This window comes from Cnephaeus nilssonii (assembly GCF_951640355.1).
Source record: "Cnephaeus nilssonii genome assembly, chromosome: 5".
NCBI lineage: Eukaryota > Metazoa > Chordata > Mammalia > Chiroptera > Vespertilionidae > Cnephaeus > Cnephaeus nilssonii.
Window position 1 is genome coordinate 90,949,153 of NC_137076.1, and position 26,411 is coordinate 90,975,563.

Below are 26,411 nucleotides of genomic sequence, written 5' to 3' on the forward strand. Positions count from 1 at the left end.
GTTTTCAGTTTGGGGCCTTTACAACTAAAATTATAAACATTAATGTACTCCTCTCTCTCTTTTTTTTAAAATATATTTTATTGATTTTTTACAGAGAGGAAGAGAGAGGGATAGAGAGTTAGAAACATCGATGAGAGAGAAACATCGATCAGCTGCCTCCTGCACACCCCCTACTGGGGATGTGCCCGCAACCAAGGTACTTGCCCTTGACCGGAATCGAACCTGGGACCTTTCAGTCCGAAGGCTGACGCTCTATCCACTGAGCCAAACCAGTCAGGGCTCCTCTCTCCTCTTGATCACTGAGTAATACAGATGCTCTTACTTCACTGAGATCTTTGTTCCTGCTGTTGCAAACGTGACCTGTCACCACACGTCCTTTTTATGCCAACTCCTAATGACTTTGGATAGTCTGCCCAGATGTTCCCCTAGTTATTTATCACCAGACAGGCACCTCCAAGCTTCCCCTAAAAGAAACAAAATATAACAAACATGAGCTTGGGAGTCAGGCAACCTGGGCTCACATTGCAGGGGCTCTGCCATTTACAGTTGTGAAATCTCAGCAAGTCACTTAACTCTCTAAATCTGTTTCATAATCATCATAATAAAGTACTAGTAGCTAAGTTATTAAGATTTCTTTACTGATAGCTTATAGCAGCAGTGCAATGTAAATGGTAAAAAACAGAAACTCTGGTACCAAATTGCCTGGGTTTGGATCCTGACTCTACCCTTTGTTGGGTATGTGACCTCAGGCACATTATTTAACCTCCCTGCCCCTCAGTTTTTCCATCTGTATATGGGCATGCTCATAGTTTCTATCTCATGATGAGGATTGAATTATTTATTCAAAACCGTGCCTGGCACAATGTTCACTAAACATTATCTGATTTTGCTATTTTTCTAAACAGTTTACACAGGTTATTCTTTTTAATCCCATCAATGACTTCATAATATGGCGTTATGAGGTCGATTTTACAGATGACAAAACTGCAATTTAAGCGATTAAGTCACTTGCTCATGATCATTGGGCTGGAAAATGAGGGAGCTGAGATTCTATTTTGAGTCCGTCTTTGCTCGTAACATCTACAACATCCTTCAGGTTCCTAAACTGGGGTGTCACTGTCCAGCATCACAGAGCAGTTGAGAAGATTTACAGAAAAAAGTGGATTCCATGGTGCCTAGTATTAAAGCTGTTCCACCTATGTTAGTGCCCTCTTAACAATTGGTGGTTGATGAGCGATAGATCATTCTGTAGTTCTATGTACAGCAGAAATTGGCCACTTAAGACACAAGCCACCAAAGCAAAATTAACACTTTGTGGGTTTTGTTGGATGCATCTGCAAACATTTGCAATGCTGACCTGCCCCCACAATCACAACCATTTTGGGGACAAGCTCATGCAACTCAGCCACGAGTCATTACAACAGAGAAGCTGCCTCACTTCCTTTTCCAGAGGGCTTCGCATGTACAGGGCAGAAATTGCTCAGACAGTGGCACCAGTGAGAGCTCCTACAGGACAGAGGCCACACTTTCTGCACTGAGTTCCCCAGCCCCCTCTCAGTAAGTGTGTGCAGAATCCTGTCAGGCTCTGGTGTAACAAAAAGAGAGACTGGACCAGGAATCCAGACTTGCGTTCACATCCCCCCCGAGCCTCCTATCAGCTATGTGACTTCAGGAGAGTCACTTGCTCTCATGAGGTGTATGTTCCTAGCTGTGAAATGAGGGTTTCAACCTTATATGCCTGAAAGTCCCTTCCAGCTCTATATTCTCTACTAGTAGGAAAGCACTAAGCCACCCTTCCCTTCTCTCTTTCTTCCTTCTCTCAATCAGCCAACACATATTTCTTACCATGTGTCGGACCCTATGCCAGAAGCTGGAAACTCAGGGCAAGGAAAAAAAAGAGGACTTATGTGTTTACTGATGCTATAAATGTATAAGAATATTGTTCTAATTTGGAAACTTTTGCTTCAACATACACGCTAACTATGCAGTTCTTATTACTCTCAATGATACATGTGGGAAAGGTCAAGGAAGATCCAGTTGGACTAAATAGTTAAGAGAAATCCTTTAATTCTGACATAAACAAATACAATTATTAGGTAGATAATTCAGGCCTAAGCAGGTTTGGCTGAAATCTCCAAGATCAGTACACCAGTTATCCAGGTGAGACTGGCTGGTCGAAACTCTGCCACAAACTACACCCATTCCAATTTTAAAATATGCTTTAAAAAAAACTAAGCATACTGGTGCAATCACAATCAGGTTGGGAAAATGACTTCCTCTTTAGAACCACCTTAAGAGCACAGCAATGGCCTGTGTGTACAGACAGAGATACATGTGGGGCTGACAAGCAGATACAGATGATAATTTCATGCAATATGGATTCTCTGGATATGCCCTTTACAAAACTTGGCCAGTCAGAAACTTAAAGGTCTAGAAAAGGCAACACTGATGTGCAAGGGTGAATGATCAATCACTATATTCCTCCTCTATCTTTAGCTTAAAGGACAAATGAGTTTCAGAGAATATTCTATTTTTTTTTTTTCCTGAAGAGTTGATTGGGGAAGCGATAATTAGACATGAGGGCACTTTGGGATTCGGGCAAATGATGAAATAACAAGAAAGAATGTAATAACAAGGGCCACAAGTAAAACAGGGAGGGGCCAGTGGACCAGTGCTTGAGGAATATCAGGGTGCAGTTGGAAAGTGGCACTAGTCAGGAAGTTTTCAAAATTCTCATGTATTAGCCAGAGATCTGGTGACATGATAATTAACAGGTCTATTTTTAGAACTTCATTTTTCAAATGCTTCAAGTTTTTTTATGAAAATAAGTACATTATGTTGTTAAGGCATAATAAGGGATTCCAATCCTTGACATTTGTGAAATATCATGTTTACTGAGTGCCTACTGTGGGTATAATTTTATTCTGGGTTTTTCCAACATGATGAATATTCTCACCTTTAAAATTCAGAATTCATCTAAAAAATATAGAAAAATGTCTTTCTCAAATGATGACATCAACAGATACTACTTATAAAACATCTCTCCCTCAAACAGGTCTTTAGATAAAAACAAGTACAAAAAGGAGGTCCTCATTCAGGTGGAGGAACCACAAGGTCTTGTTTCCTGATTGTAGGACTAAAAACTTCACATTTGTGCATTAGCACTAATTTTGGATTTGTGGAAACACCTATATGAATTATTGTATATTTCAGAGTCCTGTCAATCCGGGTATCTATGCCTAAAAAAAAAAAATTTATCAAAAGTAAGGAAAAAATAGCTTGTCCAATCTGTTTCCAATGTATTGTATAAAGGAAAAGAAGCCAGGAATTCGTTCATGGAAGTTTCTATTTCTTTTACATCAAATTAATGAAGTCTCTTTTAATCACAGCCTTTGAAGGTCTCAATAGTAGGAAGAGAAGCATTTACTCCAATAATAACTGAACATATTACCTATCGAGTTGTTAACTGGAAAGGGCTAGCACATATTAGGACATAATGGTAAATCTTAAACATCAGAAAATGTAAAGGAAATAGCACCAAAAGAGTAGGTTTCATCAAGAAACTACACCATGTACCAACCTCAAACAGAATAATGAAGTATGTACCATCCAAAACCATCACCATAATCCAACAGGTTCCAAGATGCCCCCTAAATTTACCTATTCACCTATGAATGAATGTTTATGCTCTTACTTCTCTATCCCTACTGAATCAAATAACTTTTTCTTCATTATATTTTAAGTGTTATTCAGAACTCGTCCTTTTCTCATTTCTGGTGGATGGGGGGAAGCTGATGAGAGAAATGAGGGAGAAAGAAAAGAGGCAGCGTGTCACATTTGGCTATTGAAAGGTTCAATCTAAAACTGGTCAAATTCAGGACTCCAATCTGGATAGACACATACAGAGAGTTACTATTCTGCCTCCACATCTATAGCCCTCTTCTTGAAAGAAAAACCTTAGACATATTTCTAGATCAAAGAGTAAAAGCTACAAACTTTCAACTTACAAGAGTCTGAACAGGTGGTAGTCACTGTGACCAGTTCTAAACCCTCCTCAAGGAGTACCTTGCTCAAGGGATCCAGGTTCAGACACAGCAATGGAACTTGAGGCAATAAATCAGAACTGGAACACCAACTTTATTAACCACAGAAAAACTTTTTCTGAAAATTCAAAATTTGTCACTTTGGGAAAGATGAAATTTGTCTATATAAAGTAATATTTAAAAAATCTTCTGATCACTTTAGAACAGAATATAAGCAGAGCTACATTTTAGTGTTATTGGTATACTTATTTAGCCAAATCTATTTATTTTCCTCCTTGCTTACAAATAGCCTCTTACCCCAAATAAGGCGATTACATAAAAACAATCTTGACATTGATCTATGTTATGACTTTGCTATTTTTTTGGGTCTGAGAAAGCTATTGGGGCTCATGTTTAGACAAAAGAATCAATTGAAAAAATTATTACATTCTATTTAAAGGTTTTAGAAGAAGAGTGGCAGAACTCACAAAAGTTACCTAAATCATTAAAAACCATAAGGTTGAAGAACTTTTTTAAAAAGAGTGAATACCAAAATAACTTTTAGGAAAACAATAGCCTTTCAGTCTCTTAAATTGTCGAAGAGAACAAAAAGAAGGCTGAAGATCTAAAGGATAGTTGTATTTATAAACATGCTAAAGAATACATTAAAACAAAAAGAATGAGGAAAATATACCATGCTAACAGGTTAAATCCTGTGATAATGAACATCATTACTAAGGGACTCCACAATCCACTTCAACAATAGTCAATCAACAAAAAACCCATTACTATAAGCGCTTCACACTCCTTTGGAGCTGGCTATTACCAATTTTATCCTGCATATGGGATATGCATGAAAAACATCTGAAGAGACTCAGAATATCTGCAAACATGGAACTGTTTCTCTAAATGGCACTTATTGGTCTTGAATCCAGTTGAGTAGAGGTCAACAACTTGAAACTTGTCAACTTGGAGTGAGAGAGCAATTGTGGGAGAGCAATTTGAAGCCAAACGACACACTGCTGTAGTTAACTCGTGTGGCTACAAGTATATTTTATAAGTTTCTCCTCAATGCCAACTATCTGCTGAGAATTAAAGAGCAGATAAAAGTTTCTAACCAATTCCAAGAATTTATGTAATAAAGGGTAATCATTATAGAGTTTACATATACACAGCTTCTTAAAGCCATAGATTTTATTAAAGAAAGAAGAAAGTGCATGGCATTAATAGATCAAGCACATCAATTCTAGAATACGAAATTAAATACTTTTTCTCTTGCTTAACAGCCAACTATATCCATGACAAAATTGTTAGTGTTCTGCACCATCAAAGAAAATACCAATATTTTTACCTGAGTATCCCACTAACCTTTATCTAGAGCTATTATTTTTGAACTTTCTTCTAAAAATTTCTTTTCAAATAATTTATTAATTATAACAACTGGGAAGAGCAATGTGAGAACCTGAATACTTCAGCCAAGCAGTGAAGGCAACGAACTTCCTATAAAACTGCTATCCTGCCTGAATTTTTATATACTAAAATAGCCCTTCTCCTTCACTTCTGCAAGAGTACCCAGAATAGAGTGGCATTTCTTGGCCATCACAAGTCTCAGGTCAATCTTCTCTGTTCTTCAATGTTCTGACAAAGGCCTCTGGCCCTGCAATTCATGCCTCTGGTAATTCAGTCTTGTTTTCAATGAGCGAGATCTCCAGCACAGGTAAGAGTAGCTGAAAGGCATCCTGAATATAGGAAGCACTATTCGATGCCTGTCAGGATTGAAAAAAAGGAAAAGAAAATACCACAGTCACTTAAAAGAGAAAATATACCATAAGACAACAACAACAAAAGACTAATTTATATAAATCTAATAGAATCTGTAGCCTGACAAATAAGGGCAGACTTAATCATTTTAGTAAAGTTACAGGGGAAAGAATGATCTAGCTCTTAAGAAGATATGAAAGCAGCAACAAAGAATGTCAGCATCTTTTGCCCAACTTGCACAGCAAAAATAAGAGGCATTCTTTGGCATCCCGCTCAAATTTGGCATTCAAAGCATTTTGGTCAATTACTCAAAGAGGATTTCAGAAGGCTATGAATCTTACACCAATAAGATTTCCAGTCCATTGTGATAACTGTTCTTCCATGGACTCAACACAATCAGTGAACATAAGATAGGTGCTCAAAATGTGAACAAGGGATACTGCTTTTAAAGATGATTACAGTATAGATATATTTCTATCTGACATGTTCTAACCTTCCAGAAGAATAACAACAGAGAGTTCATTACATTAAGATAAAATGTATAACTTCCAGGACAAGTGTTTCAAATCTGTAAGCAAGAACAACCAACTTAATATAGCAACAGGGAACCTATATCAAGTGAGTTTACCTATTTTGGAGTTACCAATGGCAAGTATTCCTATTTAAACTTCAGTGTGACATTTAATACCGAATTTTCCAGCCAAAAGAGATCTCAGTGACTATCTAGTGAAATCTCTCATTTTGTAAATAAAGATTATGAGATTGCCAAGAAGATAACTGCTGGATATAGGGTCATAAGCAAATCAGGGAAGATCCAGGACAAGACTGGGCTCCTAGCATGCAAACTGATCTCATCTAAACATTGTCATCTACTAAATCACAAACAACTTACATTTTTTTAAAACAACTGTTTAAGTGATCAGAATAATTTCCCTGACTATTCAAGGAAAATTATGCAGTTAAGGAATTAAAGGCATTTCAATGGTGGTGACTTTAAAGAATTCAAAACTAAAGAAGTAACTAAAATTCCAGGAGCAAAAAACAAAAAATCTTTTTCAATTCATATTAAAAACCTAACCAATTATCAAATATACTAGAGGCCCAGTGCACAAAAATTCGTGCACTCGGGGGGATCCCTCAGCCCAGCCTGTGCCCTCTCGCAGTCTGGGACCCCTCGGGGGATGTCCACCTGCTGGCTTAGGCCCGCTTCCTGGGGGATCAAGCCTAACCTGGCAGTCAGACATCCCTCTGGCAGCCTGCGAGCCCTTGGGGGATGTCCAATAAGCTGTTAGTTGGACATCCTTAGTGCTGCCATGGAAGTGGAAGAGGCTCCCGCCACCACTGCTGCACTGGCCAGCCATGAGCTGGCTTCTGGCTGAGCAGCACTCCCCTGTGAAAGCGCACTAACCACCAGAGGGCAGTTCCTGTGTTGAGTGTCTGCCCCCTGGTGGTCAGTGCACGTCATAGCAACCAGTCGTTCCTGGTCATTCTGCCGTTAGGGTCAATTTGCATATAACCCTTTTATTATATAGGATTTTCTCCTCTCCAGATTTTCATAAATGTTTTAAACAGATTATCAAATGTCTAATTGTTCACAAAAATAATTTAAAAGATAGAATTCTTAAAACATGGAATCCAGAAAGCATCATTTATGGGAGCAATATTCCATGATGAGATCCTCTTATACCTCCCTTTTTCATGGATTTAAACAACCCACCTCCTTAAATTTTATGGACTAAGGATTATGTTAACATGACACAACAAAGCAATTTCCTGACAAGGAAATGACAAAATGTTGTGTGTTGTTTCTAACAAATCTCTGCTTAAGCCTTAGTCCTTTAAGAAGCAGTGCTTGCCTGCTTTTAATTTTCAACCCTTCCTGTTTATCCGCTGGTTTCCAGGGGTATTTTGTTATTGAAAATTGTCCATTAACTGTCAAAGGGTAGTACTAAGTAATGACAGCTTCCTACTTCCTGTGCACTTTACCCAGCAGCTTTTTAATATTTTGTAATTAATAAACAGGGAATATGCATCAGATACACACCTTTGGGGTCATATATGCATCAATATGGCTAAACTACCAACCTTGTGGGGGGGAAAAAAAGGCCAAAAAATAAAAACTTAAGAAGAGTTAATCAATACAAAATGCCTAAAAGTTAGAGACTTAAAAAAAATTACTACTAACCTCTAGAAATACTGCAGTAATTAATGGATTAAGGACATCTGCCTTTTCTTTGACCTAAAGTAAAGAATACAGAGTTAAATGCACACAGCAGTTAAAAAAAACAATAAACATGGTACGATCCCACTTTGAAACATACACACAACATACACATACACACACACCCAAACATAAATGTAAGCATAGAAAAAGTCTGGACTGAGAGAGAGCAAAATGTCATATCTGAAGTGCTTTAAATTTTAGCTTTAATTACAACTCTCCTACCGGCTAGCCACAGTCTGCTCCTACAATGTGGATGAACCTCAAAAACATTATGCTAAGTGAAAGAAACCAGACACAAAATACTACAGATTGTATGATCTCATTTGTATTAAATTTCCATAATGGGCAAATCTATAGACAGAAAGTAGATTAGTGTTGCTCAGGGATATAAGAGCATAGAGGCAAAGAAATGACTGTTAATAGTAGGAGGTTTTCTGGGAAATAATGAAAATGGTCAAAAATTAGATTATGGTGATTGTTGCACAACTCTATAATATACTATGAAACCAAATGATATGGTATGTAAACTATACCTTAATAAAGCTGTTTTCAAAACAAAACAAAAAAACACAAAACAAAACAAAACAGATATCAACCCAACAAGAGACATGAATTCTTACCCCAGCGGTTGTTAGGCAGGTGGTAAACTCTTTAGACAAAGAGGACAACTCTTTACACAACACAACCGTCATCCTAGAGAAGGGAGAAAAGTCAGGATGGTTCCTTCTTTTGTTTTTCTCTCACTCTTTCTTTTAATAGGCTATATTTAACAACTGTCAGGAGAGAACAAATCACTCATGGTACTAAATGTGAAAGAAGAAAGCTTTTAAAGGGAAGAAGTATGCCTGCCAGCTACCCTATGCATTTGGGGACCCATCTGAATAGGCATCCATGCTGTAGGAAGAGAGGTTCACTCCTTGGAAAAACATTTTTCTACAAAATCCTCTAGAAAGCAGTATACTTATCAGGAAAATCAAAGGAAATAACAAAAAATACATTTTAAGGCAACAATACTTACAAAATCCTACGTTCCATTTAGAAATATAGTTAAAATTCATACACATTCATTTATTCAACAAATATTTTTTAAAGTTTCTTTGTGCCAGGTTCTAAGCCCTGGGGATATATCAGTAAACAAGCAAAGTCACAGTTTTCATGGATTCTAACTTACTTGCTTATTAAGGGGGGAGACTATATATGTATATATAGATGGACAGATGTATATGTTAGTATCCTATATAATAAAAGGCTAACATGCAAATTGACTCAACGGCAGAACGACTGGTCGCTATGACGCGCACTGACCACCAAGGGGCAGATGCTTAATGCAGGAGGTGCCCCTTGGTGGTCAGTGTGCTCGCACAGGGGGAGCGCCGCTCAGCCAAAAGTTGGGCTCACAGCTGGCGAGTGCAGCAGCAGTGGCGGGAGCCTCTCCCACCTCCATGGTAGTGCTAAGGATGTCCGACTGCCAGGGAGCGGGCCTAAGCCATCAGTTGGACATCCTCTGAGGGCTCCCAGACTGCGAGAGGGCGCAGGCTGGGTTGAGGGACCCCCCCCACTGAGTGCACCAATTTCATGCATCAGGCCTCTAGTATATGTATATGTATACTTATGTACACAGATATATAAACACATACATATATTCATTTTCATCCTATGAAATAAAACCCTAATATGCAAACCAACCGAACGGCAGAACAACCAGTCACTATGATGCGCACTGACCACCAGAGGACAGACGCTCAATGCAGGAGCTGCTCCCTGGTGGTCAGTGCACTCCCACATGGGGGGGGGGGCGCTGCTCAGCCAGAAGCCGGGCTCACGACTGGCAAGCGCAGTGGCAGTAGCAGGAGTCTCTCCTGCCTCCGCGGAAGCATTAAGGAGCAGCGAGTTGAGCCGTAAGGAGCAGCGAGCGGGCGGTAAGGAGCGAGGGGTCCTGGACTGCAAGAGGGATCCCGGACTGCAAGAGGGATCCCAGATTGTGAGAGGGATGTCCTCCAAGGGGTCCTAAACTGTGGGAGGGTGCAGGCCAGGCTGAGGGGATCCCCCCTCCCAGTGCACGAATTTCATGCACTGGGCCTCTAGTATATATAAAAACATATATATACATACGCACACCATATACACTAAATGGTGATATGAGCTAAGAAAATAAAGCAAGTAAAGGATTAGAAAATAGGAGAAGATACTATTTTAGACAGAAAATAGGAGAAGATACTATTTTAGACTGGGTGGTAAAGAAAGCAGCATTTGAATGGAAACTTGAATTCTGTGAGGGAGTGAGTCACGACTGAAAGAGCATTCCAAGCAGTAGAAATAACCATTTTTCCACAGAACAGGCTGGTGTGAAATTCTAAGTCCCCCATCCTAAGGCTGTTAAAGATAAATTCAGGCCCCCCCTATTACAGAGGGGCATCAAAACCATAGGTGAAGAGGAGGTCTGGAGAATATCAAGGGCCTTTCCCAATCCTAGTACACTGGACACTCTCTCACACATTTTTTTCCAATGAAAATTCTCATTGTTTAATTAAGAGATTTCTGTATTTACAAATAGGTCTTTTTTTTTTTCCTCCTGTGACTATCTACATTCTATTATTTTTAAAATTTTTGTTCAAAATCAGTAATAATGTGAAAGAAGGGCAAATGCAGGAGGCAACCAGTCAATGTGTCTCTCTCATATCGATGTTTCTCTCTCTCTCTCTCTCCCAACCTCTATCCATTCCTCCCTTTCACTCTCTCTAAAAATCAATGGGAAAAAATATCTTCAGGTGAGGATTAACAAAACAAAACAACAAAAATAACCTGGGTAAATTATTTAACCTCTCTTGAGTCTGCATTTTTTCACTTTTAAAGCTGGAACAATCATTTAGGGTTGTTATAAAAATTAAAAATGATACATGTAAATCCCTTAGCATGATGCCTGGCATATAATTAGCACTCAATAACTTAATTATCCAGAAATGAGATTCTTAGAACTATTTTCTGTTTTTACATATGTAAAATTCTATTCCTAGTAGGACCAATAATCTGAGAACTAGTTTTCAGAGTATAAAGTAGTTAATAAAAGGGCAGAATTATAATGTAGTTTTATGGCAGTGAAAAAGAAACATCACACTTGGCTATCCAACTAACTAAAACCCAAAATGAACAAAACCTGAAGTATGTGAATGGTACAGTGTGAATAGTATCTTGCTGAAAGTTTTTAAAACTTTGGAAATAAGCCCAGAAAACTCTTTCAGTAATATGCATCACTTACAAGGATACTGATTACACTTACTGGGAAAGGGTTCTGCTTCTTTCTATAGCTGTCACTTCCTGCTTCCGGCCATGCAGAACCAGAGCTGCTGTTTTGTGAAACAATTCAATTGAGCAGGCAGTCATTTCGGCTAGGCTCCGGATTGCAAATGCATGGATATCCTGGATGAAAAAAAAAAAAGCACAGGTGTTTTTTTTAATCTCAGAGGAAATGACGTCACCTTACTTCTCTCACACTGAAGGATTCAATACCTTGAAACCTCTTCTTCCATAGTAGTAATATAACTTTATAGCTGGACTCACTGCTGTAAAAACAGAGGCTGCCCTGAAGTTAGATGTGACCATGTGACTAACCTTTCAACAAAAGATTTAGATAAAGCATCTTGTGGCAGCTTCTGGAAACCCTCATAACACCACACATGTACCCTTTATCTCTTTCTTCACTCTTTTCCGTCCTATAGTCTGGAACTAAGATGTTACAACTTAAAACACAAGGTAGAAATTATGGATAAGAGTGCAACAAAATACAAAGTCCCTGACTGCAATACCCCTGCATCTCAAATCCTTAAAAAAACAAAACAAAAAAGAAAACCTTATTTGCTTTGGTTACCTCTATTGAATTTTTATTGATTTGCTCAGTTTTTTCTCCTTCCAACTGTTTTTCTCCTTCCTTCTCTTCTAATGGCTTCTCCAGAGATGTCCTCATCCATTCATAGGCTGTATTTCTTGCCTAAATAACAAAAAGATTATTGTCCATCAACCATTCAATTCAGCTTACCAAGATTACTGTGCACTGACCAAGAACATGTTAGCGTCATGGAAGTTGGTGCTTTTGTTCTCATCTGAACATAACACCTAGTTTTTCAGTACTTAACTTACTAGAACTCTCTAAGCTACCTAACACTGCTGTCCACTCATGCCTTCTTGAATTCTCTCATTCTTAGTCATTTTAAAAATGAGGTATAACTTACATACAGCAAAGTGCACAAATCTTCAGAGCACAGCTCAAGAAATGTTTACATGTACATATGCCTATGTATCTGTGACCCAGGTCAAGATAAAGAACATTCCCATCAGCCCTAGCCGGTTTGGCTCAGTGGACAGAGCGTCTGCCTCGGACTGAAGAGTGTTGGGTTCGATTTCAATCAAGGGCACATGCCCGGGTTGTGGGCTCCATCCCCAGTAGGGGATGTGCAGGAAGCAGCTGGTCAATGATTCTCTCATCATTGATGTTTCTCTCTCCCCCTCTCCCTTCCTCTCAGAAATCAATAAAAATATATATATTTAAAAAATAATAATTTTTAAAAATAAAAAATATTTGAAAAACAAAAGAACATTCCCATCACCCTAGCTGGTCCCCCATAGCCCTTCCTAGTCAGTACTGCTCAAAAGGAGTCCCCCTACCCTTACCCAAAGGTAACCATTCTTCTGTCTCACTATAACTTAATTTTACCTGTTCTTAAAATGCATATAAATGGAATCATAAGTATGTTCTAATTTGTGTCCAGTTTCTTAAGCAAAACATACTGCCTGTTAGATTTATCTACATACCAGTAGTTGCTGTATGTATCAGCAGTTCATTCTTATTTATTGCTGTGTAGTATTTCATTTTATACATAAACCACAATTTACCAATTCTGATAATGGCCATTTGGGATGTTTCTAATTTTCTTTAACTTTTGTAATACACTATCTTCTGGTTTCCCCCCGACCTTTATCAGCATGTCTCCTTGACCTCCTTTGGCTGCCTCTCGAACATCATTACCTGGCCTTGGCTCTCTTGTCTCACCCCCCTCCCTCTCCTCTCCACTCACCCTATTGCAGTGATTTTAAATACTCCCTACCTGCTGCTGACTCCTAAATACTTATTTTCCAGCACTGACTGCTCTTGAAAACAACATATTCCAACTGCCTGCTGGACATTTGAATCAGAATATTCTACAGGCATATCACATTTAACATGTACAAAATTTGAATTGCCTTTCTCTCCCAAAAATTTTAATCCTTTTATTCCCCAGAGCTTTAGAGGAACAATGATATATCAGTCACCCAAGCCAAAATATGTGGTCACCAAGATGGTCTGATTCTACCCTAACTATTTCTCCCATCAGTCCCTCCTCTTTCTATTACCACCTCTTGATTTCAGATCCACTTTGTGTCTATAGCACTCTGATTGGTCTCCCTGCTTCTGATCTGGCTCATCTTCAATCCATCTTCCATAATGCTACCAGTGAGGTACCTGAGCCCAGAGCTGACCATTCCTCTTCTCTTCACTGGTTCCCCATCAACCAGATCACGCTCTTTCCAATTATTTTAAGAAGTCCCTTTAAGGATCAATACATGGGGCTATCAGCTCTCCCTGACCTGGAAGCAATGTGTACCTGCTGCTAACTGGTCCTGAAATGTTTCTGGAGATTGGGAAAGGAGGGTGAAGAAGCAGCAAGCAGCCCAAGACCCAGTGAATAGTGTCCCATGAGCTGACACTGACATATATGCTATGTGGGTACTGCTATGGGAACCGGCCCTCCCTACCCACTCTGAACTTTGACTAAAGTCTCTCCATGTTCCAGATATGTAAAGACAGCTCAAGTATCACTGCCTAGGCCATGGACTCTCACATTTACACAAGCTAAATGGTCATTATCTTAGTCACTGTGTTCTAGGAAATTGCAACCTCCAGCTTCCTAAGAGCAGAGGCCACATCCCATTATCTCTGAAACATTCAGAGCCCTGTGGACAGTTACAGCCTCATTAGAAGCTAACCCCTTGGTGTCATGAAGGCTGGTGAGCACTGCCGACTTTGGCTGACCAACTCTGTGACCTAATTTAAGTTTTCAGACAATCAAAACATTCCAAATGAAAACAGGTAAAGACGGCAGATGTGTGTGTTCCAGGGGAAAGGGAGGGGATGCAAATATGAGTCCAGCATGATAACCTGTGAAAGCAAGAGGCAGGCAAAAGGTGTGGAACTCAGAATATACCCTCAATCTTGGTGGCATCCTTGCCAGGAACTTACAATCTTACCTTCTTTATCCACTAAATCCAAACAAGTTAAAAAAAAAATCACCAAGAAGTAGTCACTTACCCTGGCAAGTTTCTCTGGTTTGGAGGAGACATGCAGCTGGGAAAATAGCTCTGTTATCTCTTTGGTAAACTCTTCATCCCCTAAAAAAAAAGTCCCATGTAAAACACTGCAGAAAGACGAGTGAGGATCACAGGGACGGGAAGTGGGGTGCACGAGGAGAACAAGAAAAGGAATGGTAATAGCAGTAGCAGCAGCCTATCTAATAAAGAGAGAATACGCTAATTGACCCTCACACTGCCAAAAGATGGCGGTGCCCACAGCCAATAAGGAGGGAATATGTTAATTGACTGCCCCACCCTCAAAGATGGCAACGCCCACAGCCACAAGATGGCGGCACCCAGTCCCCTCAGCCCCCCAGCCGCCCAGGGTCAGCCCGAGGTGCAGGCAAGCCTTGGATGGAGGCTGCCCAGCCGCCCAGGGCCACCCGAGGCTTAGATAACCAGGGCCGGCCAAGGCTTGCGCTGACGGCAGTGGCAGCAGCAGAGATGGGTTGCTGCCTGCCCCTGAGGGCTCCTGAACTGTGAGAGGGGGCAGGCTGGGCTGAGGGACACCCCCTCCAGTGCATGAATTTTCATGTACCAGGTCTCTAGTGGTGTGTGTGTGTATGTGTGTATGTATACATATATGCGCATAAGTATATGTATACATATATATATGTATATATACGAAAGAGGGGTAAAATGAAGTTAGGAAGGTAAGCAGGATCCAGGTAATAAAGGGCCTAATAAACCATGGTGAGTTATTCAAACTTAAACAGAGACAGATATGTCCAATTTAAATTTTAGAAAAATCACTTTGGCTCCTGAGGGTGGACAGGGTGAATTGAAAGGGGAACAGGAAGGGAGGCAGGAAGGCTAAGGCAATAATCCGGGATCTGGGTAAAAATTAATGGTGGACAAAAAGAAAGGAAGAAGAAAAGTGATTCCAGAATGCTAAAAGGATGGTAAGGAAGCTGTTGGAAGGGCCTGGCAGGAGATGATAGGGAACATGGAATACTCATACTTGAGAAACATACATGCAAACAGGTGGGTCAAGATTAAAAAACAATCAACACATACAAACAAATGGCAGAAAATGCTCTTTTCCTCTGTACTCATCTAAATCCTACCCACTATCCCCTTGGAAGCCCACCCCAAGGACTCTGTACTACATAATGCAGAGACAACTCTTATACACATAGTCTTCTGGCACCAACAATCTGTGTGAGTCTTTCTTAGACAGCATTTCATGCTTCATCAGAGCAAATTATTATTGCTTCATAGCCGCTTTTTCTCCAAAATTCTTAGGAAAAAAATTCTATCTTGGCTTTTCTCTCTCCATCTGTTATTCTTTTGTCCTTCTTTTATCATTCAAGAAAGATAACTCAAATGCTTTAGTGATCTCAGGTATAATATGGTTTTAGGAAAAGCTGCTCTCATTAAATGATACAACTGTAAATAATGTAAGTCATAAAAACAACTCCTAATCATATCTTACTATCTAAAAACCTAAAACTTGACTCTTAGGCAGGCATTTTGTTTTCTCAGTTAAAGCTCAAATTTATGTAGGTGAATCATACTGGGATGCATGTACCCCAAGAGGTTCACAAAATAATCCAATAGAAGAGGTGGAACTTTTAATTTATAGACATTTATCTCATTCTTTTTAAAATTCTATTTTAGAGTATACTTTAGAATATAAGTAATATATTATTATAGTAGTATCTATGCATAATTTACAAATATTCAAATATAGATATATTAGGTCTAAGTTCTCAAAAAACTCTTATTGCTAAGAGTTGATCAAAAAGTATTTGGAGATCACTGTCATGTACTCCCAACAGACCTGAGTATAAAAAGTAGTTGTTGCATTAGAATAAAAGTGTGTAAGGATGGGAAGGAGACAGCTAGTGCTTTGGAGAAACTCAGGAGAAAGGGTAACATTCCCCAAGCAAGAAGTCTCCTTCCAAAGCGGAAGGATCAGTTGTGTTAAGATAGAGTAGAGGGCTAAGGATATTGATAGAAAACAAAAATGGCCAATATCACCAGAACCAGGTTCTGTGGTTTTCTCTCCCCTCTGCTACCACCACTCTTTTTTTTTTTTTTTTACCAACTTCATTGAGATATAATTAAATACCAAGTTCAGTGCTGCAATCTCAACCAAATGGGGAGGGCTATTAGGAAGGAGGGCATGCAGCACTCCATTGATATCTTTGTGGAGTCCTGATCCGTGGCAAAGAGGTAGAAGAGAAAAATAACACACTATATCCTTCCCACTCAGATGCTAGGTTTTCATATTACCTTTTTTATCTTCTTCCTCTTCCTCAGAGAACTCTGGTAGGAAAAATGCTTCTTTCAGCTGCTCCAATTCAAATTTTAGAGTCTCTAATTCTTCTCCACTTAGAGAATTAAGAATAGATTTCACCTGAATCAATATAATATAATAAGTTGTGGGAGTATAAAAAAGAAAAACATTCTCAAATGGAGAAAAGACTATAGATCTAATTAAAATCAAAATTATGAGCTCACCAGCCAACACAATCTATTCCTTAAGAACCTTAACACAACAGACTGGTCATTACAGAAAGGTAGAATGTGTACTTCCAAAAATAATATAAGACAGAAATGTCTGGAAATGAAGCAGTCTTGAATTAAAAGCTAACAGGTAACTGTATCCAAATTGGCAGTTTAAGCCAAAGAAACTTAAAAAAAAAAAAAAAAAGACCAAGGTGAAGAAAAATAGCAAATGTGCTATTAAGAGTTCTTTGTTAATCTCTCATTTTTTGTTTAAATTTAAAAAAATAACACTTGGCTTATTCTATTTCCAGCAATTAGTTCAAAGATTAGTTTTTAGTCTGTTTTGGCCTGGTATTCTCAGAGTCTCAAGCCTCCATCTGAAACACATTTCATCCTCCAACTGTACAAAAAGAAAAGGAACTATGCAGCATTCCTTTGCTTGGCGACTATTCCAGCTGATATTCTGGTTTAGAATTACCTTTACTTCACTTTCTCGGGAAAGCATCTCCAGAGCTTCTAGATGTGAAAGGCCTTGAAATTCATCAAAGAGTACCCCGTAATGCGTTTTCCTGTCTGTTTCTATGGTAACCTCATTTGTGGTCCACTGCTCTTCCTTCTCCTTCGCCTCTCTTAAAACCTGAAGAGATAGAGGCATTACATTGCAAGTAATGAGAGCTCAAGGGTGAGATGGGTAACAGTATAGAGCACTGCTCTTTCTTTCTTGGCACTGTGATTCAAATCTGATAGGCTCAGGAGCAGCAGGGGGAAATGATCACACATAATTTGATTCCAGACAGGGTAAATAACACCCTAGGAACCAGGTGTTTCTCTGAGAGTAGTTTAAACATTAATCTAATAAACACTCTGAAAGGACTTGGCATCTTACACTGCACTGACAGGAGGCCCCTGCAGAAAGGAAAGAGGAGAAAAAAAGAGCTGGGAAGTTTTCTAAGCATTAGAGCTCTCCCTTCCCTCTTAACCTCCCCGCTCCCCAAGGCTCCCCCGCCCCACGCCATACACACACAAAGATGCCTTAATTTTACAAATCATTAAAAATTCTTCAAAAGGAAATGCTAGCAATGTCCCAAGTTACCACAGGCAAGAATATACAGATGAACAAAGAAATAGGAAACCAACAGGTAAAGGCAGTACCTGAGACAGTGTAGAATTCCGGTGCATCAGACCCTTGGTTCTTTTAAATCCAGGGTCCCCTTCTGCTATTACATCCATTGTCTTTTTCCCAATGAATTCTAAGGCATCCAAACCCCCGCTGATAACCGTCTTTCCCTAGGAAACACATGCAGCCTCATTACAATAATACTGAAAAAGACACCTGCATGTTTTGACTACATGAAATAGTGGCTTATACCAAGCTTTGGCAAAAATGTAGAGCAACTGAAACAATCATACACCGCTTGTGCGAATATAAATTGGTATAACCACTTTGGGAAACTGTAATTATCTACTACAGCTGAACCTATGAATATCCTATGATCCAGCAATTCCACATATGGTTACATACTTAACAGAAATTTGTACAGATGTTCATCAAAAGACATACAAGAATGCTCACAGCAGCCTTTTTGTAAAAGCTTAAAAACTACAAACTACCCCAATACTCACCAACCTGTGGAATGAGTAAATGTGACAGTCACACAATGAAACACAGCAAAGAAAATACAATACTCTACACATACTTTACCATGGATAAATCATACAAACATAATGCTGAGTGAAAGAAACCAGATACAACAGAGTACATTCTGTATGATTCCATTTATATAAAGTTTAAGAGCAGGCAAAATTTATCTACGATGGTAGATGTCAGGATTGTGATTATCTTGGTAGACAAGAGCAGGAGGCACAGATGACTGGGAAACAGCACGGGGTGACATCTGATGTACCATCATGTTGTTTCTTATTCTGAATGTGTTCACGCTGTGAAAACTCAAACTGAACACTAAGGCCTTCAATTTTCTGTAAATGTGTTATACTTCAATAAAAGTTAAAATTAAAAAGTATTAGCTATCTATATTCACATTGAAAAGATATTAAGCTTTAATGTTTCTATCCCTGAGCAGTGTGGCTCAGTTAGTTGGGTGTCATCCTGTACACCAAAAGGTTACTGGTTCAATTCCCAGTCAGGGCACATGTCCAGGTTAAGGGTTTGATCCCTGGTAGGGGGCATGCAGGAGACAGCCTACTGATGTATCCCTCTCACACTAATGTTTCTCTCTCTCTCCCTTTTCCTTCCTCTCCTCTAAGAATCAATAAAAAAAATCTTTTTAAAAAGTGTTTCTAATCATACAGTTTTATAAGTATCCATCATAAATATATTTCTCCTTTGCCTAAAAGATGCAATTATGAGACAAATATTTTCGTAAAGCAGAGTTTTCTAGGGCTACCAAACTAAGAATTCCTATTCCATAAAATGTTACACATACTTCCTCTCTGTTACATTTAACCTCCTGCTCCCACCTTTACTCCTTTAAAGCGAGTTTTCAAGTACCTGTAATTCTACCCTGAAGATCAAAGTGATTTGGAATGCCAATTAGTTCCCATGGCTTTTGGAGGACGAGGGAGAAAGACAAGATTCCATTGTAATCTTGGAAGGAAGCAGGCCCCCTTTTACTCACTGTGCTCTGAACAGCAGTAGAGATAGTCGAGAATACACCAAGTGCTCCAGTCACCGGGGAGGAGTTTTCATTCTCTTTGGCATTTGTCTCTCCTACAGCAGGTAGAGAAGGGGTCCATAAATGGTTTTGCTTTGTTAGCATCCATGTGAATTTTTTAAAAGTTAGACCCTACTTCCCACATGAAAGGTATTAGGGGTTTTTTTTGTTTTATTAAACTATTTGCCTATTTTAAAATAAAAAGGTAGCTTTTTTTTCTTTTTCATTTAATTTCAAAAATAAAATCCAATCTACTACTATATGATCCCATTTACGGGATCTTCTGGACAAAATAAACTACCAGGTTAGAAAGAGATCAGTGGTTGCCAAGAGCTGAGAGTATGTGTACGAATTAGGGGACTTTGGGGGAAATGATGAAAATACTATTTTATCTTGATTTCCTATATATAGAAAATATTCTCTATCTGTATAATCACAATGGACTGTGTAAACAGGATTGCATGCTTGTCAAAACTATATACCTAAAAAGAGTAAACTTGCCTGGCTGGTGTTGCTCAGTGGTTGAGTGTCGACCCATGAATCAGGAGGTCACGGTTTGACTCCTGGTCAGGGCACATGCCCGGGTTGCAGGCTCAATCCCCAGTAGGGGGCATATAGGAGGCAGCCAATCAATAATTCTCTCTCACTGAAGTTTCTATCCCTCTCTCCCTCTCCCTTCCTCTCTCTGAAATCAATAAATACATTTTTTAAGAAGACCCCCCATTTTAAAAATCCAAGCACAAAAATATACACCCCCAAAAGTAACACATTAAAATATTTTTTCATACCATGATAGTTTCAAAATCAGCTAACTCTTATTGGACTTTTACTAACTGTGCCAAGCAATATGATGGGCAATTTTCATATTCTATGTTCAAGAACTTATTTATTTAAGGTTTATACAAGTCCTTTGCGATATAAAATATCATCCCATTGCATAGATAAAGTGAAGTGAAGAGACACATGAGTGGTGAAAAGACACAGACCTCTGTCAGCCAAAGACTCCAAACCGCCTTTCTCACCAGTCCCATCATGCCCTGAATATCAGAGGCTCAATAATATTCTACTGAAAAAAGAGCTCAACCATTCTATGTTGATCCATAATTCTGTCTTATTGTTTCCATATACTGACCTGCTGCATATTGGACCTCATTTGAAATTTCACTGGGACTAGGGATTCCAAGGGAAGTCTCTGCCTTCTCAATGACATTTGAAATACCTTGTCCTAACGAGAAAAATGATAACATTTTTATATTTAAATATTACTTGCTATTAGTCACCAAAACTGAAGAAACAAACCAAAAATTAAATCCATTTTTAATTTCATACAGCTACAGAACATGTTATTTGGATCTTATGTAATCTTTGGGAATGCATCCTTATCAAAAGAGAAAAAATGATTCATTATCACCAAAGAATAGTTCTATATTAACAAATCCTAAACATCAACCTTATAAGGAGGAAATGCTGTAAACTCTAGTGGCTGTGTAAATCAGCCCATCAATACTAATGCATCCTCAAACTATAAAGTAAACATAAAAATTACTAACAAATCACTTTTAACCCAGATCTTCAGCAAAACACACATAAAAATTAATAAAAATAACTGATAGCCTTACCTACTGTGGCTACTGTAGCTGAGGCTGAGGAAAGTAAGGACTTGCCCCAGCTGCCCCAATAGCCCCATCCAGTCTGGGGTTCATCTTTGGAAACAGTCTCCTAATTTTCCCAGTAGCCAGAAAAACAAAAAGCAAAAGAAATTTTTAAAAATCAGAGGAAAATAATAAGAGTGTATAGACAAGGCATCTAATTTGTAGCCAAAAGTATGGGCAAACGAATACACATTATTTGGCTAAAGAAATGTATTGTTTGACTAACAGAGATGAACATAACCCGCATGTAAGCACCACACCACAAAGACAACTACTCATAAAGGCATTTATAAACCTGAGAAAATGATGTTTTATGCTTATAAAAGGAAATAGGTGCAATTCTAAACTGGCATTGATTCTAAATTATTTTTAACCCGAACATTTTTTAACCTCAATTTGTAATACTCTACTTTGCCTGCAGCCTGTGATGCCTGAACAGGAAGAACTTCTGAAGTCTCATGATCACTGGAAGGTTTGGACTCTGGTCTTTTCCGAGTAGAAACTACAGGTTCTGGTTTACTATCTGGCTTGATACTTTGGTCGACAGACTCGGAATTCTTGGCTGGCTCGGAGTTGTCATCTTCAGGGACGGGGGTTGCTTCAGTTATCACTGGAGTCTCAATATCATCTTTATCTGACATGATTAGATCATTGCCTGGTAAAATAAAAGCCCAAGAACAAATTAATTATATAGGTTTTTCAGGTATAAGCTATTTGTTTCAGCCTTTTATTTTGATATTATCATAGACTCACATGCAGGTAAGAAATAATACAAAGAAACCTCATTCAGTTTCCTCCAATGGTAACAATTAGTATAACTATAGTATAATATCACAACCAGGATATTGATAGAAACAATCAACTGACTTTACTCGGATTTCACCCATTTATATGCACTCATTTGTGCATGTGTAATTAGTTCTATAAAAATTTATCACATGTATAGATTTCTGTGACCATCACCAAGTCAGGATACAGAAATGTTCAATCACAAGGATCACTTAGGTTATTCTTTTTTAGCCACATCCCATCCTCTTCCAATCTCATAGCAACCAATGATCTGTTCATCTCTATAATTTTGTCATTTCAAGATGTGATTGAAATGGAATCACACACTATGTAAGCTTTTGAGATCAACTTTTTTCACTAGCATAAAACCCTCAAGATTCATCCAAGTTGTGTGTATCAATAGCTTCTCCTTTTTATTGCCAAGTAGTATTCCTTAGTAAGGAAGTATCTCAGTTTGTTTCACCATTTAACTGTTGTTTACAGTTTGAGGCTATTACAAATAAAACAGCTATGAATAGTCATGTGCACCTTTTTATGGGAATATAAGCTTTAATTTCTCTAGAATAAATGTCCCAAAGTACAACCATTGGTACTTATTTAATTTTATAAGAAACTATCATACTCTTTTTTTAAAATATATTTTATTGATTTTTTACATAGAAGAAGGGAGAGGGATAGAGAGTTAGAAACATCAATGAGAGAGAAAAATCGATCAGCTGCCTCCTGCACACCTCCTACTGGGGATGTGCCCACGACCAAGGTTACATGCCCTTGACCAAAATCGAGCCTGGGACCTTTCAGTCCGCAGGCCGACGCTCTATGCACTGAGCCAAACCGATTAGGGCTGTCATCCTCTTTTCCAAAATGGCATTCCCACCAGCAATGTATGAGTGATCATGTTTCTCTGCACTCTTACCAGAATTTGCTGGTATTATTTTTTTATTTGAGCCATTCTGATAGGTGTGTGATACTTTTAAGTTGCATTCCTCTAATCGATAATGGTATTGAACATCTTTTCATGTGCTCATTTGCCATCTATATATCCTCTTCAGTGAAATACCTATTTGTATTTTTTGCTCATTTTCTAATTGGATTTTTTTCTTTTACTGTTGAGTTTTGAGAGCTCCTTTTATATTCTAGATTCAAGTCTTTTGTCAGATACATGGTCTGCAAATATTTTAACCCATTTATAGCTTATCTCTTCAACCTATTTCAAAGCAAAACTTCTTCATTTCAATGAGGGCCAATTTATCAACTTTTCCTTTTACTGATTGACATTTTTTAAAATGTTAGTCATTAATCATTCCTACCGTAAATTTTCAGAGAAATTATGAAATCCAAACCATCAGGTAGTATTTACATCAGACTAACTACTAAATGGCAATGTTAACCAATTCAATTCCTTCCAGAAGTATAGCTCTTAGGCAATTAAAACCAAGATATTAGTGTTTTCACAACAAGCAGATGCTGCTAGTTTACAGGATAACAAAATATCACCAGGGAAGATACAAATGTATCCAATATATACATACATATAAACATACACACACACACACACACACACACACACACACACACGAGACCTTAGGTATGTACAAGCACAGACTTTGTACCAATATATACTAAGTGCAGACCCAATCCAGACCATAAAAATGCTCCTAATGTACTAGAAAAGAAGACATATTAACAATTAAGACAGCTTGGAAGGCCCTAGCCAGTTTGGCTCAATGGATAGAGCGTTGGCCTGCGGACTGAAGGGTCTGATTCCTGTCAAGGGCACATGCCCAGGTTGTGGGCTCCATCCCTAGTAGGGGGCGTGCAGGAGGCAGCCAATCAATGATTTTCTCTCATCATTCTTGTTTCAATCTATCTCTCCCTCTCCCTTTCTCTCTCTGAAATAAAAAAATATATATTTAATTTTTTAAAAAAAAAGACAGCTTGAAAGGAGCACTATACTAAAAGAACAGAGAGAACGAAGTTTGCTAGAAACGGAGAATAACATTCATGGACAACATATGAAATAGACATAGAATACTGGCCACAAACTGGGATTTTTGATTGCCAAATACAGCCTACAAAAGTTTTTACTTGGCTTGCACAGTGTTTAAACAATTGTTAATATTAATTGCTAACATTTAAAACTTAAAGTTTGTATACAAATAGATTTCTAACTTCCCTTGTCTTGCAACACTGGGCCCACATTCGACCTGGAATAACTAGCTTATAGCAAATAGTTGCTGGGATATTTTAGACAGGGTCCTGCTCTCTAGTTCTCCACAATCTCCACTGGATTCAATTTGACTGTTTATGTGACCTGATTAACCCCTATAGGCATCTGAGCTTGCAACACCTGCCTGAAAGGGCACTTAGCATTTTGACAGATGAAGATGCCAATGAGAGAATTCAAGGGTATGGAAACATGCCGAAACCGGTTTGGCTCAGTGGATAGAGCGTCTGTCTGCGGACTGAAAGGTCCCAGGTTCGATTCTGGTCAAGGGCATGTACATTGGTTGCGGGCACATCCCCAGTAGGGGGTGTGCAGGAGGCAGCTGGTCGATGTTTCTCTCTCATCGATGTTTCTAGCTCTGTATCCCTCTCCCTTCCTCTCTGTAAAAAATCAATAAAATATATATATTTTTAAAAAAAGGGTATGGAAACAAAACATGGGAAAGCTCAAAGGCCAGAGGTGTGACAGTATGAAATATGCAGTAGTAAATATGGCAGGGAGAAGGTGGGAAGGCATAGGCTAGAAAGGTAGATTTATACAACACTACGGAGCCTAGATAATATGGTTATATTATACTAGAGGCCTGATGCATGAAATTCGTGCAAGAGTAGGCCTTCCTTCCCCCAGCTGCTGGCACCGGCTTCCCTCTGGCACCAGGGACCCCAGCTTCCCTCACAGCCCTGGCTTCGTCCAGAAGGTCGTCCAGAAGGACATCCGGTCTAATTAGCATATTACGCTTTTATTATTATAGATACATACATTATACATTCCCAAAACACATAGAAAAAAAACAATCTAGATACAACTACCCATAGACATACAAACCAAGTTTGAAATATTCATTCATTCATTTACTTGCAAACACTTGTTAAGTACCTACTAGTTACCAAGCTCTGGAGATTGAGAAATAAAGATACAATTTCTGCACCCCACTTACTTCAAGGGTCAAATGGGATGACTACACAGTTCTTGCATAAAATTCAACTAATGTTCTGTGTAGTTGAATATGTACTTTTTAAACTATCTTTTAACTCTCCTTATGCTCTCTCCAAATTGCAACGTATAGTAACAGTTATATATATTTCAAATACAGCACACTATGCATAGTATATATAGTATACATACTACACACAGCATATGTACTACATAATCTATGTAATTTTGCAAAAGACTGGAAGGACATAATCTAAAATACTAGACACGGGCTATCGCTACTCTTTCTATTGTATATCAAAGATTTAATGATATTTGAGCTAGGTGGAAGAGAAGTTTTTGTGATGCTGGCGTTCGTGTTTTTGTAAGTTTTCCAAGTATTCTGTAGTAAGTGTTCTATTTGCATAATTGGAGGAGAAAGACTCAAAGAACCGGGACATTACAAGCAAAACTAAATGGCTGAGTCATATATTTTGAAAGTAAAAATGTATACAGCATATATATATATATATATATATATATATATATATATATGTGTGTGTGTGTGTGTATATATATATATATATATTTCACATTATCTTGGAGACCTTCCAGCCACACATTTACCAAAATGGAAGAAGTGTGGCTTAGTAACTAAGAGCACGGGCTCTGGAGTTGGAGCGACTTGCTTCCAGCTCCGTACTGCAGTGATTGTGAGAAAGCGAGTTCACCCGTCTGTGTCTCCGTTTCCTCGTCTGTATACGCGGCTGGGAATACCTACTGGTCAGGGAGCCTATAAAGATTAAATGACACGGTGTGGGCGAGGGGCTTGGAACAGAGACTGGCCCATAACCGGTCGTGGGTAACATCTTGCTGTTAGCACTTGTGGTGCTGGTTGTTTACACCATTGCAATCGTTATTAACAGGCTGTCTAGACGGACAGACGTGAGCTCTCACTTCCTCCCACAAACAAGATCTCCAAAAGGGAGAACTGGTGTGAACGCAAGCGCTAAGTTGACGAATTCGTCCACGACGAATTTTCCTCCCACAAACGTAGCGCTTCAATGACCACAGCGCTTCCACAGCCTCAGCGTCCAGCCGCGAGGTGGCCGCCCCCCAGCCGCAGACCGCCTCCCCCACCCCGACCCCTGCGCCCCGGGCCGCGCGGTCCGACTCCGGGACCCCGCACCCGACCAGATTCCTCCCGGGAAGCCCCGCACCCGGCCGGCTGCCACCCTCACCGCCGCCACAGCTGCCGACGAGCCGCTCCTACTACCCCGGAAGTACTCCTTCCGCCCGGAGGCAGCCTCGCCTTCC

At 39.1% G+C, this 26,411-nt stretch overlaps 1 protein-coding gene across 1 annotated transcript; it reads right to left on the reverse strand.

Annotated features, from left to right (window-relative positions):
* Nucleotides 1-3,781: 3,781 nt before the first annotated feature.
* FAM114A2 (family with sequence similarity 114 member A2) lies at nucleotides 3,782-26,407 on the reverse strand. The gene is made up of 14 exons (XM_079771302.1): nucleotides 26,336-26,407; nucleotides 21,577-21,821; nucleotides 21,134-21,233; nucleotides 20,647-20,739; nucleotides 19,479-19,570; nucleotides 17,995-18,129; nucleotides 17,321-17,479; nucleotides 16,627-16,750; nucleotides 14,348-14,427; nucleotides 11,873-11,992; nucleotides 11,285-11,424; nucleotides 8,628-8,700; nucleotides 7,969-8,022; nucleotides 3,782-5,788 (listed from the first exon to the last, which is right to left on the reverse strand). The coding sequence occupies exons 2-14, from the start codon at nucleotides 21,805-21,807 to the stop codon at nucleotides 5,687-5,689; spliced, it is 1,503 nt and encodes a 500-aa protein (XP_079627428.1). The 5' UTR covers nucleotides 21,808-21,821; nucleotides 26,336-26,407; the 3' UTR covers nucleotides 3,782-5,686.
* Nucleotides 26,408-26,411: the final 4 nt, after the last annotated feature.

What these genes read in the sequence shown, in the direction of transcription:
- FAM114A2 (XM_079771302.1), bottom strand. Translation starts at nt 21,807, where the DNA reads ATGTCAGATAAAGATGATATTGAGACTCCAGTGATAACTGAAGCAACC. An exon ending in AACCAGAGAAACTTGCCAGG is followed by an intron (nt 11,993 to 14,347) that starts GTAAGTGACTAC and finishes TTTGTTATTTAG; the next exon opens with GCAAGAAATACAGCCTATGA. An exon ending in TTACTGCAGTATTTCTAGAG is followed by an intron (nt 5,789 to 7,968) that starts GTTAGTAGTAAT and finishes CAATCCTGACAG; the next exon opens with GCATCGAATAGTGCTTCCTA.